Source organism: Dryobates pubescens, chromosome 1, assembly GCF_014839835.1.
Source record: "Dryobates pubescens isolate bDryPub1 chromosome 1, bDryPub1.pri, whole genome shotgun sequence".
Lineage (NCBI taxonomy): Eukaryota > Metazoa > Chordata > Aves > Piciformes > Picidae > Dryobates > Dryobates pubescens.
Genome location: NC_071612.1, coordinates 32875401 through 32888919, shown reverse-complemented (window position 1 = coordinate 32888919; position 13519 = coordinate 32875401). Strand labels below are relative to the sequence as shown.

At 47.0% G+C, this 13519-nt stretch overlaps 1 protein-coding gene across 1 annotated transcript in view; it reads right to left on the bottom strand.

Annotated features, from left to right (window-relative positions):
• Positions 1-13519, bottom strand: part of TEC (tec protein tyrosine kinase) — a 39906-nt gene that overhangs the window by 3829 nt on the left and 22558 nt on the right. The window contains exons 6-14 of the mRNA XM_009899270.2: positions 13207-13388; positions 10999-11064; positions 8149-8203; positions 7906-7985; positions 6394-6527; positions 3945-4019; positions 2387-2558; positions 1048-1264; positions 181-245 (exon numbers count right to left, since the gene is read on the bottom strand). Of these exons, the coding sequence (XP_009897572.2) occupies positions 181-245; positions 1048-1264; positions 2387-2558; positions 3945-4019; positions 6394-6527; positions 7906-7985; positions 8149-8203; positions 10999-11064; positions 13207-13388 (1046 nt within the window). The remainder of the gene's footprint in view (positions 1-180; positions 246-1047; positions 1265-2386; positions 2559-3944; positions 4020-6393; positions 6528-7905; positions 7986-8148; positions 8204-10998; positions 11065-13206; positions 13389-13519) is intronic.

Below are 13519 nucleotides of genomic sequence, written 5' to 3'. Positions count from 1 at the left end.
GGTGGAGTCACTGTCCCTGGAGGTGTTTAAGAGGAGACTGGATGGGGTGCTTGGTGTCATGGTTTAGTTGATCAGATGCTGCTGGGTGATAGGTTGGACTTGATGATTTTGAAGGTCTTTTCCAACCTGGTTAATTCTTCTCTAAATCCTCCCAGAGGTGTTTGCACACTCAAGCCATACCTTGTCATCCCAAAATCCGACACTTTGACCACTCCTGAGTCGCTCACCAAGCAGTTCCTGGCAGCCTGCAAAGGGAATGGTGAAGAGCTGGCTGAGAAGCTTGCAGTCTCTTGCAGACAAATGACAAGGGTCTAATGAGGGCTTTGTCCTCATTTCTTAGCAGCTTCACCAATTTGCCAAGCCCATTGGTATGTTCTCATGACAAAAGGTACATGTGCATTTAAATGCTGCTGATCCTAATGTTTTGTTAAACCATTTTGAAGAGCAAACAGAAAACCAAACAAAACCAACAAGAAACCCACTACCAAAAAAAACCCCCACCAAAACCCACAAACAGAAAAACACCCAACCACAAGCCAACAAAACAAAGAAAAAACAACCCCAAACCCACAAAATGAAGCACAAGACAAATGATCATCTCAAGGGATGAGTGATCAAAATGGCACCAGTGAAAAACAGAGGCAGGCTCTTATGCCAGCACAAAAACCTGTCATAATTTCCTGGGCAGAGCAGTTTTAGAGCCCTGTTTAGATCCTCAAAAGCCAACTGCTTACAAGTTTTCTGCCTGAGCAGAAGTGGGTTTTTACGAACAAGCTGTTCCAAGAGGGAACAGGGAAGTTCAAAAATAAGGCTGTTTCAAGAAGGAATAGGTAAGGACCCCTCCAGGGACCTCCAAGATTCTCCCAGGGGTTTCCCCCATGGACCAAGAGACACCAAACAGCCCTTCAGGAGAGCCCTGCAAGATCAGGACCCCCCAGAAACCATCCCCCCACAAGCAAAGAAACCCTCAAGTGTCTTCCCTAGGACTCCCTTCATGGACCAAAACCCAGAAGTTTCAGAGGGATGAGGTGCCTAATGGGATGTTACCAGGTCCCTGTGGATAAAGCTGTTCCTCTCCAGGTACTCCATTCCCTCACAGACATCTTGGCACATGGTCAGCAGGACATCTTTGCTGAAAACTCCCCGTTTTTGCCTCAGGTAATTGAGGAGGCAGCCATGCTCCATGAACTCTGTCACGATGTAAATGGGTCTCTGTTGTGTGCACACACCATACAGCTGGACTAATTTAGGATGTGTTAGCTTCCTGGAAAGATTGAGACCATGTGGTTATTGCCTCCTCCACCAGATACCACCTCTCCACCCCACCAGACTATAATTAAAACACAACATTAGAGGCATTTCTGTAATAAGTACACAGCATTAGCTGGGTCCAGTCCTGTTCAATCTCTTCATCAATGACATTGATGAGGGGACAGAGAGTCTGCTCAGCAAGTTTGCTGATGATACCAAGCTGGGAGGCTTGGCTGAGACACCTGAAGGCTGTGCAGCCATTCAGAGACCTGGACAGACTGAGAGCTGGGCAGAGAGGAACCTATTGAGGTTCAACAAGGGTAAGTGCAGAGTCCTGCAACTGGAAAGAAAGAATAAACTACACCAGTAGAGGTTAGGAGGTGATCTGCTAGAGAGCAGCCCTGTGGAGAAGGACCTGGGAGTGCTGCTGCATAACAAGTTCTGCATGGGTCAGGAATGTGCCCTGGTGGCCAAGAAGGCCAATGGGATCCTGGGGGGCATTCAGAGGAGTGTGTCCAGCAGATCCAGGGAGGTTCTCCTCCCCCTCTACTCTGTCCTGGTGAGACCTTACATGGAATACTGCATCCAGTTCTGGGATCCCCAGTTCATGAGGGACAGGGATCTGCTGGAGAGAGTCCAAGGGAGGGCTACAAGCATGACTGAAGGACTGGAGCACTGCCCTGTGAGGAGAGGCTGAGAGCCCTGGGGCTGTTCAGTCTGGAGAAGAGATGGCTGAGAGGGGATTTAATAAATGTCTGTAAATATCTGAGGGCTGGGGGTCAGGAGTGGGGGGGACAGGCTCTGCTCAGTTGCACCCTGGGATAGGACAAGGAGCAATAGATATGAACTCCAGCACAGAAGGTTCCACTTCAACATGTGGAGGAACTTCTGCACTGTGAGGGTCACAGAGCACTGGAGCAGGCTGCCCAGAGAAGTTGTGGAGTCTCCTTCTCTGGAGACTTTCCACACCCATCTGGATGCATTCCTGTGTGACCTGTGCTGGATTCTATGATCCTGCTCCGGCAGGGGGGTTGGACTGGATGATCGCTCAAGGTCCCTTCCAACCTCTAACATCCTGTGAGCCTGTGGTCAGAGGTGTGGAACTGGCATCAGAAGTGCCAAGCAGACAACTCACATCATGACTTTAGCTTCTTCAATGAAATCCTCTTCGTACATGGCCCCTTCCCGGATGGCCTTGATGGCCACTTTGTACTGCGCCCTCCACTTGCCCAGCCGCACCACGCCGAACAGGCCGCTCCCCAGCTCCCGCATGAACGTCAGCTCCGAGGGGTTGATTTCCCACTTCTCTGTGAACCAAAGCAAAGCACAGCTCATCAGACCTGTACTGAGGAGCCTGCTGAACCAGTAGGTGACAAGGAAGAGGAAAGGGAAACTGCACTGCTAGCAAATTAGGGAAGTTAGGGACAAAATGACTTAGAATTAACTGCAAAACTGAACACTTCTGTGCACCACAAAGGGAGCAAACTTTCAGGTAGAGATCAGCTCTAAGCAGCTCCTGACTGGCACCACAAAGGGAACAAACTTTTAGGTAGACATCAGCTCTAAGCAGCTCCTAACACAGAAGGCAGAACTCAAACCCTCCTGAAGCCAGTAATTATATACTGATACTATCAGACTTGATTTCAACAAGCTACAGTCACAGAAAGTAGTGCCAACATATAGCAGCTGTTCTTGTCACCTGATGTGCCATGCTTAAAACAGGTTATTCCAAATTTATACTAAATCAAACCAAAACAAAATCCCTCCACAAAGATCAAAGGGCCACAGTTGAGTCAGAAGCCTGGAGACTTCTGCTAAAGACACAGCCAAAGGCACAGCTCTTTAGTTGGGCAGAGCCCTAGGTGTCCATGAAAATAGTGGAGGAAGATGCTGAATTCCCCTGGAGCACCAGCAACATGTTCTGCTTCTCCTCACTCCTGCCCTTAGCACCACACACCTCCCACCAGCTGTGATGCCTTTGCATGCCAGTCTCCTGAGCAAGGTTATCTAAGGTACAGCTTGGACCTGCCCAAGTCAGCAGAGGCAATAATACACAGAATCACACAGAAACATTCAGGTTGGAAAAGACCCTCAGGATCACCAAGTCCAACCATTAACCCTACTGTACAAGGTTCACCCCTAAGCCATATCCCCAAGCACCACATCCAAAACATCCAAGGTTGGTGACTCCATCACCTCCCTGGGCAGCACATTCCAATTCCTGACCACCCTTACTGGGAAAATGTTTTTCCTAATGTCCAGTCTAAACCTACCCAGTTGCAGCTTGAGGCCATTCCCTCTTGTTCTATCACTATTTACCTGGGAGAAGAGACCAGCAGCAGCCTCTCCACAACATCCTTTCAGGTAGTTGTAGAGAGCCAGGAGGTCTCCCCTCAGCCTCCTCTTTCCCAAACTAACCATCCCCAGCTCCTTCAGTCGCTCTTCATCAGATTTATTCTCCAGGCCCTTCCCCAGCTTCCTTGCCCTCCTCTGCCCTGGCTCCAGCACCTCCACATCTCTCTTGTATTGACGTGCCCAAAACTGAACACAATACTCAAAGTGTGGCCTCCCCAGGGCTGAGTACCAGGGGACAATCACCTCTCTTCCAAATTTTCCAGAAAACATTGCAGCATCTTAACAGACTTAGAAGTCATCAGGAAACCAATGTGTAGGTTAACATAAGACACAATTACCATAGCTGAATCCTGCCGTTGTTGGTGCTGTCGTCTTTTTAGGGGTCACTGGGTAACGCAGCCTAGTCACGAGACCTGAGGTTCAATGACAGTTCCAGAGACACAGTTAACTTCTGAAATGGTGCCAGGCACCAAGGCAGACATTTATCACTGCAGTCTTGTGCTTAAAGCTGTGTAAAATGATATTCTCTGCTGTTGGGTTGGGCCAGGTGGGGTTGAACTCCATGATGTCTTTTGGCCCCTTCCAACCCCTGACATCCTGTGAGCCTGTTGACCCTTCAAAGTGGCTGTAAGAGGTACTCAGGACCACTCACTGCATCTTCTTTGCTACTGAGTGATGGATATGGATATATGCTTCTATATACAGGCTTTACAGTTATGCTGGCACCAATAAAAGCTGAGGACTCCTTTCATAAATCATATCAGAAAGATTACCTAAAACTCATAATGTTACTCTTGAGCAGTTGGACTTGATGGTCTCAAAAGCCTCTCCCAACCTCAACAGTTCTGTGATAATTTCTATTATCAATTCTAATCAGAGAATCACACAGAAACATTCAGGTTGGAAAAGCCCCTCAGGGTCACCAAGTCCAACCATTAACCCTACTCTACAAGGTTCACCCCTAAACCATAGCCCCAAGCACCACATCCAAACCACCTTTAAACACATCCAGGCTTGGTGACTCTACCCTGAGCAGCACATTCCAATCCCTGACCACTCTTGGTGGGAAATATTTTTCCTACTGTCCAGTGTAAACTTCCCCTGCTGCAGCTTGAGGCCATTGCCTCAGTACAATACAATCCTGTGCACATTTCTATTTCACACATACAAATCCCCACTGGTTTCACTTGGGGATTTCATAGACACAGCCTAAATGCTGCATGCTAGCTGAATATTCCCCAATAATTTTTGTCAGAAGGTGATACTGACAAAAGGAATGAAGCAATTAAGAAAAAACAACAAAGTCAGTTATAATAAAATGAGACTAAAAAGCAGGATGATGGTTTTGGAGCATAAGAGAAAAGGAGACTCAGGGGTGACCTTATCACTCTCTACAACTACCTGAAGGGAGGTTGTAGGCAGGCGGATGATGGTCTCTTCTCCCAGGCAGCCAGTACCAGAACAAGAGGACACAGTCTCAGGCTGTGCCAGGGGAGGTTTAGGTTGGATGTGAGGAAGAAGTTCTATACAGAGAGAGTGATTGCCCATTGGAATGGGCTGCCTGGGGAGGTGGTGGAGGCACCATCATTGGAGGTGTTCAGGAGGAGACTTGACAGGGTGCTTGGTGCCATGGGTTAGTTGTTTAGGTGGTGCTGGATTGGTTGAGGGGTTGGACGCAATGATCTTGAAGGTCTCTTCCAACCCAGTTTATTGTATTCTATTCTATAATGCCCAGAAAGGCTTTTTCCAGCCCATCATCAGGAAATGCTGGGCCATCAGAGTTTGATATAAACATCTGGAAAATCTAGCTCAGGAGGGGAATTTATTATGCACTGGGCTGGAAAAACAAAGAAACCCACACACCAATCTATATTAGTATCTGTGCCTTGAAGTCCTCCCCATCCTGTCATTGAGTGAGAGTACATCAGCACCAGCCATTAGCTATAGGTCTGAAGTGTCTGAGCTTTACAAAGACTTATCTTGAGAGATTTCCTGAACACCACCTTACCATTCTCCTCATCTGTTTGCTATATGGAAATGTAAGATCATTTCAAGTAGTAGTAACCTGCAGGCAAAATAAGCTCTGGGGGAGTACCATCCCTGTCCACCATGAGTGCTGGAGACACAATCCTTGGTATCATGATTCTCAGCAAGTCAAAGAAATGGGAGTGGGAAAGGCAGTGGAGGGGATTGTGTGGGGACAGAGATGCTGTAGCACAGGTATCATTGCACAGAAATGATGAGCAGAGGTGCAGAAGCAAGCACAGAGAGGCGTTTGCTAGTTCTGATGTCCTTTGTTGCAGTGATGTGCCAAGTATGGGACATCCCCCCCTAGCTGAGAGGTAAATGGGCAAGCTGGTCATGTTGGGGATGTCCCTGCTGCAGGGAGGTCGGACTAGATGACCTTTGGAGGTCCTTTCTGGTCTGGACCATTGATTCTATGATATGAAGCTGAAGGAATGATTCCTCCAGACTTGATACAGCTATTCTCTGTTGACAGGAAGACTTAACAAATGCTTTCCCTAAAAATACCTCTTTCTTTTCCATGATTATATAAAATAAGACTCTGTTGACAGGAAGATCTTTTGTATTCAACATAAAACTTTTCATATCATAGCCTATCTTGAAAAACAGATAGCAAAACGCAATGTCCCACGACCTGCCTAAGAAGGAAGCTTCGATAAACACTGAAAATCCTCACAACAAAGACCTAAAAACCACCTCACATTCCTTTTCAAATCAACCCTAAGTGGCAGGAAAAAAACCCCACAAACACTATTCATCTACCTGCTGCATTGTGTTTATGATACTCTATGATTTCTGGAATGGAGTTGAAGAGGTGTTTTTCTGCGAGGTAGTACTGCTTTGGGGACGTCACTGTTTCTTTGATATGGTAGTGTCTTATTCCCGATGAACCTTCTCTGGAAAGAAACAAATAACAATAATAACCATTACTAACAACACAATGTTCCACTGGAGGGAAGGGAGGCCATCCAGAGGGACCTGGACAGGCTGCCCAGGTGAGCCCATGCCAACCTCATGAGGTTCAACAAGACCAAGTGCAAGCTCCTGCAGCTGGGTCAGGGCAATCCCCAAGCACTGATATAGGCTGGGCAGGGACTGGCTTGAGAGCAGCCCTGAAGAAAAGGACTTGAGGGTGCTGGTCGATGAGAAGCTCAACAGGAGCCAGCAGTGAGCACTTGCAGCCCAGAAAGCCAACCAGAGCCTGGGCTGCAGCAAGAGAAGCATAGCCAGCAGGTCAAGGGAGGTGATTCTGCCCCTTTACTCCACTCTGCTGAGACCCCACCTGGAGCACGGTGTCCAGTTCTGGAGCCCCTAGGACAGGAAGGATCTGGAGGTGCTGGAAGGTGTCCAGAGAAGGGCCATAGGATGAACAGAGGGCTGGAGCTGCTCTCCTATGAGGACAGACTGAGGGAGTTGGGGTTGTGCAGTCTGGAGAAGATAAAGCTCCCAGGAGACCTTCTTATGGCCTTCCAGTATCTGAAGGGGGCTACAAGAAAGCTGGGGAGGGACTTTTGAGGGTGTCAGGGAGTGATAGGACTGGGGGGAATGGAAAAAAACTAGAAATGGGTAGATTCAGATTGGATGTCAGGAAGAAGTTCTTCCCCATGAAGCTGGTGAGACACTGGCACAGGTCGCCCAGGGAGGTGGTGGAAGCCTCCTCCCTGGAGGTTTTGAAGGCCAGGCTGGATGTGGCTGTGAGCAAGCTGCTGTAGTGTGAGGTGTCCCTGCCCATGGCAGGGGAGTTGGAACTGGCTGATCCTTGAGGTCCCTTTCAACTCTCACAATTCTGTGGGTCTATGATTTCATGTCATTTCTTCTGATTTTAAAAGAAGCACATTGACTAGGAAAAGGAAACTGAAAGGGCTGGTGTGGGTGCCCAGCATCACATACTATGGGAACATCTTTGAGCATCAAAGATCACAAGTGCTGGTGACTCACTTCCATCTCAGTGCTCAGAACAAGTTGAAGATTAACCCACAAAAGGTTAATTTTCAGCTTGGTGAGCTGCCTAATCCAGCTCACCACACTCCAGCAAACACTGGAGACTGAATGGAGGGGGGGAGCAAGACCTCCTTCTTTGGGTGAAAGTTCAGGTCTACACTGGATTAAACCAAATGTGACCTAGCCATGGAGTTGAGAAGCTCATTTTGGTCACCCATCTTTCCTATCACAGCATGCCCTCATTTCCTTATTGAGCTTTCTCCTGGGCTGTTGGCTACAGAAGCAAATGGCTTCAGATGGTACCAGGTGTGCAGAGCAGCCACAGAAACTCACCCTCCAAATTTTGTATAAAGGGAAACCGTATACAGGCCAGGCTGACTTGAGTCTCTCACCACAAAACCACCTTCTTTATCCTGAAATGCAAGCACAGGGACAATTTTGTACAAGTGATCTTCAGGCTTCATGTCTCTTTGACTCATCCTGTGATTAGCACATGCCAAATCAAGCCTGTGCTTTAATGAAAACAGCTGCTTCATCCAAATGTCACAGTTAAGACTGCAAGGCTGCTGTGCTCACCTCGTTTCTGAGGAGCTGCTCTGCCTTGCTTCTGTTCAGGTTTCTGCTGTACCACCTGCAACACAATACCAGTAAGCAAAACTTCTCCAAGGTGTGTAAGTTGACATGTAGTGCTTAAAACAAAGTGTTTACAAAGCTACAGATTTGATCATTTTATAAAATGAAGGCTGGGAAGTGGACCTTTGCTAATGTACAAACCAAAGTAAATCAGTTTCTACTACACTGTGCAGCTATCCCATAGAAATACACTGACACAACCATAGTGAGAGCTCACAGAAGCCAACAAAGTTCTGGGAATTGAGCTAGTTCTGTGGCAAAAACAAAACCAAAACAACCAACATTTCTCAAGCACACACAGGCTGATGGCAGTAGCTGCTCTGAATGTCAGCCCAAGGGCAGGCTGGCAGCCCTGGGGAAGTAGCTGGCTGCACACCAGCTGAGCCACCTGCAGAGCTGGCTGCTAGGCTGCTCTCCTTCAAGAACTTCATGGCTCTGATTTTCCAGGGGGGGCCCCACCTATGAAAGAGAAGGTTGAAAGTGAAGGAAATGTCAGAGCTGCACATCCCTGAGCTGGGTGCTGCACAGGCAGGATGAAGCAGCTACAGAAGCACTGACATTTCAGTCAGCTGCAGTGAATCATCAGTGAAAAAGGCAAAGCATGCAGCTCACAGACGGCACAGAGCAATCGCTCTGAGCTGGGCTGTCACAGCAGGAACTAAGCAGGGAAGTGGCACAGCAGCCTCCAATCAAGTTCTGCTGTTTTGGAGATAGTGGTTTCTTGCAGTTAGTAGATATGCTGAACTAATCCTTCCTGAACTGCGTGGTGACTCAGAGTTACAGCCCCAAGGTAGTAGCAAGGCACAAAGTGGCTGGACCTGATAAGGCAGCCCAATTCCTTCCTTCCTTTTCTGCCAGCCCCACAGCCTAGCTCAGAGCAGGGAGGGCAGGACTCTTAACAAGAGCCTCAAAGATGAGAAAGCAATAAAGAATAATTCCCTCTAGTAAAGCTGAGGGCAAAATCCCAGAGGAAATTTTTACCTTCTGTCAAAACACAGTGGCTGAGAAGAGCTCTGGAAATACTTCATGTGGCTTTATAAACTAGTTCTAATTATTGCATCTTTACAGCTCTGTTTTTAGATAAAAGTCAAGAAACATCTCTTAAGTTCTCAGGTACAAGAGTTCTGCACTGAGGTTTGAACAATCAAGAACAAGAAGTCTGGAGATGGCAGGGTTAAATTTTATCCTGAAGTGCTTAAGTAAGTACTCTATAATTAAACATCAACTGCAAAAAGAAAAGTTGGGTTTATTTGTTGGGTTTTCCTTAAAGTAAAACTAAAACCAACCACCACCACCCCACCAAACACAACCAAAACAATAACAACAACAAAAAACACATCAAAGCCAAACCAAACCAAACCAAAAAACCTCCACACACAAACCCCCAAACCAAATCCAAACCTCTATGCTTTTGTAGCTGATAAAATGCACCAAGTGATGTATTTCCTTGTAAATCAGAGCTGCCTTCCAAAATCCCTCCTCTGTTGTTTATTTTGAACTATTTCCACTCTGTTTCTACTCTGTTCTCTTACTGTTACACACTTGGGACAGACCCAACTCTAGTCCAGTTGGGGTTGGACTAGATGATTACCAGAGGTTTCTTCCAACCCCTACCAGTCTGTGGTATGGAATTATTTTGGTTGGAGAACACCTTTAAGATGATTGAGTCATAGAATCAGCAAGGTTAGAAAAGACCTTATAGATCATCAAGTCCAACCTACCACCCAACACTTCATGACTAACTAAACCATGGCTCCCACTGCCACATCCAATCCCTTTTTGAACACCTCCAGGGACAGTGACTCCACCACCTCCCTGGGCAGCACATTCCAATAGCCAATTACTCTTTCTGGGAAGAACTTTCTCCTCACCTCGAGCCTAGACCTCCCCTGGCACAGCTTGAGACTGTGTCCTCTTGTTCTGGTGCTGCTTGCCTGGGAGAAGAGACCAACCTCCACCTGGCTACAACCTCCCTTTAGGGAGCTGTAGAGAGCAATAAGGTCTCCCCTGAGCCTCCTCTTCTCCAGGCTAAGCAACCCCAGCTCCCTCAGCCTCTCCTCACAGGGCTGTGCTCCAGACCCCTCCCCAGCTTTGTTGCCCTTCTCTGGACACATTCAAGAGTCTCAATGTCCTTCTTAAACTGAGGAGCCCAGAACTGGACACAGGACTCAAGGTGTGGCCTAACCAGTGCTGAGTACAGGGCAGAATGATCTCCTTGCAACTGCTGGCCACACTATTCCTGATACAGGCCAGGATGCCATTGGCTTTCCTGGGCACCTGGACACACTGCTGTTTCATGTTCAGCCTATTATCAACCAGTACCCCCAGTCTCTTTCTGCTTGGCTGCTCCAGCACTGTCCACATGGCTGTCCAACCACTCTAACCCTACCAAGTCTGGTACTGAACCACATCCCTCAGCACCACATCTGTCTTTTAAATACATCAAGGGATGAGGATTCAACATGGCAGTTTAACATGAACCCCCTCCCAATATTCAGCACAATTAAAGCAGGTAGATTTCTTTCAAAGTTCCCTTTTATTAGAGAATTGGTAAGGGTTGCTTTGCTTTAGTAATTACAGCTTAAAAATTGCATGCCTGATGGCCTGACTTGACTCTAGATTATAATTCACAGTAAAATCCATGAGGAAAATCAGAATAAAGAAAGACAAAAGTGCAGTTTCACCTCTGAGATCTAAGTTATTATATGTAGATAATTGCTCTCACAACTTCCAAACTACATGGCCACCCTTAAAGCAAACCTTCCAGATTTTTAAGTCAAGATAGTCACTCACTCATATTGATCAAGGTTGTTGGACTTCTTCCCTGTTACATAGTTGCTTGGAATATATCCTTGCTTCCTAAAAAAGAAATAAATATATAACCTGAGTGAAAACATGTCAAATTGCATGCCTAGGAGGCAGTGTTTCATTCTGCTCATTGCCAGAGGTCCCTCACTGCCATTTATTTATTTATATATTTTCAGTTATTTATTTAGTTATTTCATAGAATCATAGAACCATGGAATCAACCAGGTTGAAAAAGACCTCAGAGATCCTCAAGTCCAACCTGTCACCCAACACTTCATGACAACTAAACCATGGCTCCAAGTGCCACATCCAAACCTTTTTTTGAACACCTCCAGGGACAGTGACTCCACCACCTCCCCGGGCAGCACATTCCAGTGGCCAATTACTCTTTCTGGGAAGAACTTTCTCCTCACCTCCAGCCTGAACTTCCTCTGGCACAGCTTGAGACTGTGTCCTCTTGTTCTGGTGCTGGTTGCCTGGGAGCAGAGATCAACCCCCACCAGGCTACAACCTCCCTTCAAGGAGTTGTAGACAGCAATAAGGTCTCCTCTGAATGTCCTCTTCTCCAGGCTAAGCAACCCCAGCTCCCTCAGCCTCTCCTCACAGTGCTTGTGTTCCAAACCCCTCACCAACCTTGTTGCCCTTCTCTGGACACATTCCAGCAAGTCAACCTCCTTCCTAAACTGAGGAGCCCAGAACTGGACACAGGACTCAAGGTGTGGCCTAACCAGTACAGGGCAGAATGACTTCCCTGCTCCTGCTGGCCACACTATTCCTGCTCCAGGCCAGGTTGCCATTGGCCTTCTTGGCTACCTGGTCACACCGCTGGCTCATGTTTAGCTGCTGTCAACCAGTACCCCCAGGTCCCTTTCTGCCTGGCTGCTCTCCAGCCACTCTGACCCCAGCCTGTAGCACTGCACGGAGTTGTTATGGCCAATGTGCAGAACCCAGCACCTAGATGTGTTCCATCTCATGCCCTTGGGACTCTGCCTATCTGTTCAGGAAACTTTCACCTTTACAACCACAGGGAGAAATTTTAATCTAGGGAATGGATAGTTGCAGTCTTTTAGACATCTCACTGCAACTCTCTCTCTCAACTCATTTAAAGATTGCCCCTAATGAACCAGCTATTAAATAAGAGAATGATTATTCAAGTCTGGAAGTCAAAGCCTGCTGAGCTAAGTGTTCACCATACACTGCTCCCTAATGAGCCATTCTCCAGGGAAGCAGGAGTACTGCACCAGACTAGCACGGTCTTGCGGGATGGATGATGCTTTAATTAGGAAACCATAAAGCCCAACAGGAGATATAATTGGAAAAGCTTCCAGTTCTGCAAATGCCCTTTTTACTCAAGCCCCACAATCTATTGAGAATTGCACTCTTCCAAATTGGTTTCTATGTGAGGATAAAGATATGGATAAGATTTCAGGTTTGGGGTTGAATACACCTGTTGGTACATAGTATAAATGACTCCTCCCTGGGGATGTTCAAGGTCAGGCTGGATAAGACCTTGAGCAGCCAAATCTAGTTGAGAGGTGAGGGGGAGGCTACCCAGAGTGGTGGTGGAGACACCATCACTGGAAGCGTTTAAAAAGAGCCTGGATGAGTCACTTGGTGCTATGGTTTAGTTGATTAGATGGTGTTGGGGGATAGGTTGGACTTGATGAGCTCAAAGGTCTTTTCCAACCTGGTTAATTCTATTCTATTCTATGGCCCCTTCCAGCCTAAGCCATTCTATGATAAAGCAGAGTAAAAATGCCTAAATGCACATTCTGGTTTTCTTGTGCCTTTGAGCAATTAATTCTTTTACCCTGCACAAACATTTTAAAGCCAACAGCAACTGTGTTCAGGCCTCTAATGAATTTGCTCTGCCTGAAAATGTAACTTGGTGATAGTTTTGAAATAAAAAGGCACAAGCACATCCAGAGATTTGCTAATCCATTTAGGACTCCTAAGGTAGAAGAGCTGGGACTCCCTAGGGATGTTGTGACTGCCTCTTCCCTGGGGGTATTGAAGGCCAGGTTGGATGAGGCCTTGAGCAGCTGATTCTAGTTGAGAGGTGCAAATGGTGGGGAGGTTGGAGCAGATGATCTCTGAGGTTCCTTCCAACCTAAGCCATCCTAGGATTCTATGACCACACCATGGAAACAGCCTTGTGAGCTTCATAAGAAAACCCAAGGAAGTCAGCTTTACCCATATTTGTCTTTTGCTTTCCACCAGTGGATGTCATTCTTCTCAATCACTATGTATTCTTCACCCTTCTCTAATCTCAAATCATGATGTTCTGTAGGCTCAAAGTCATACATTGCTACCACTATCTCCTCCTCTTCATTGCCATTTTCTTCAACTGGAGGAACAGGTGGTGGAGGCCTTCTCTGAAAACAACCCAACATTGTTAGCATCCCACTCTGCTCCATCATTCCACCCCACCCACCCTTACCATCAAACCAATGCAAACCAGCTGAGCATCCCAGAGGCAAAAGCTGAGCTAGGTCTGGCTTTCCCC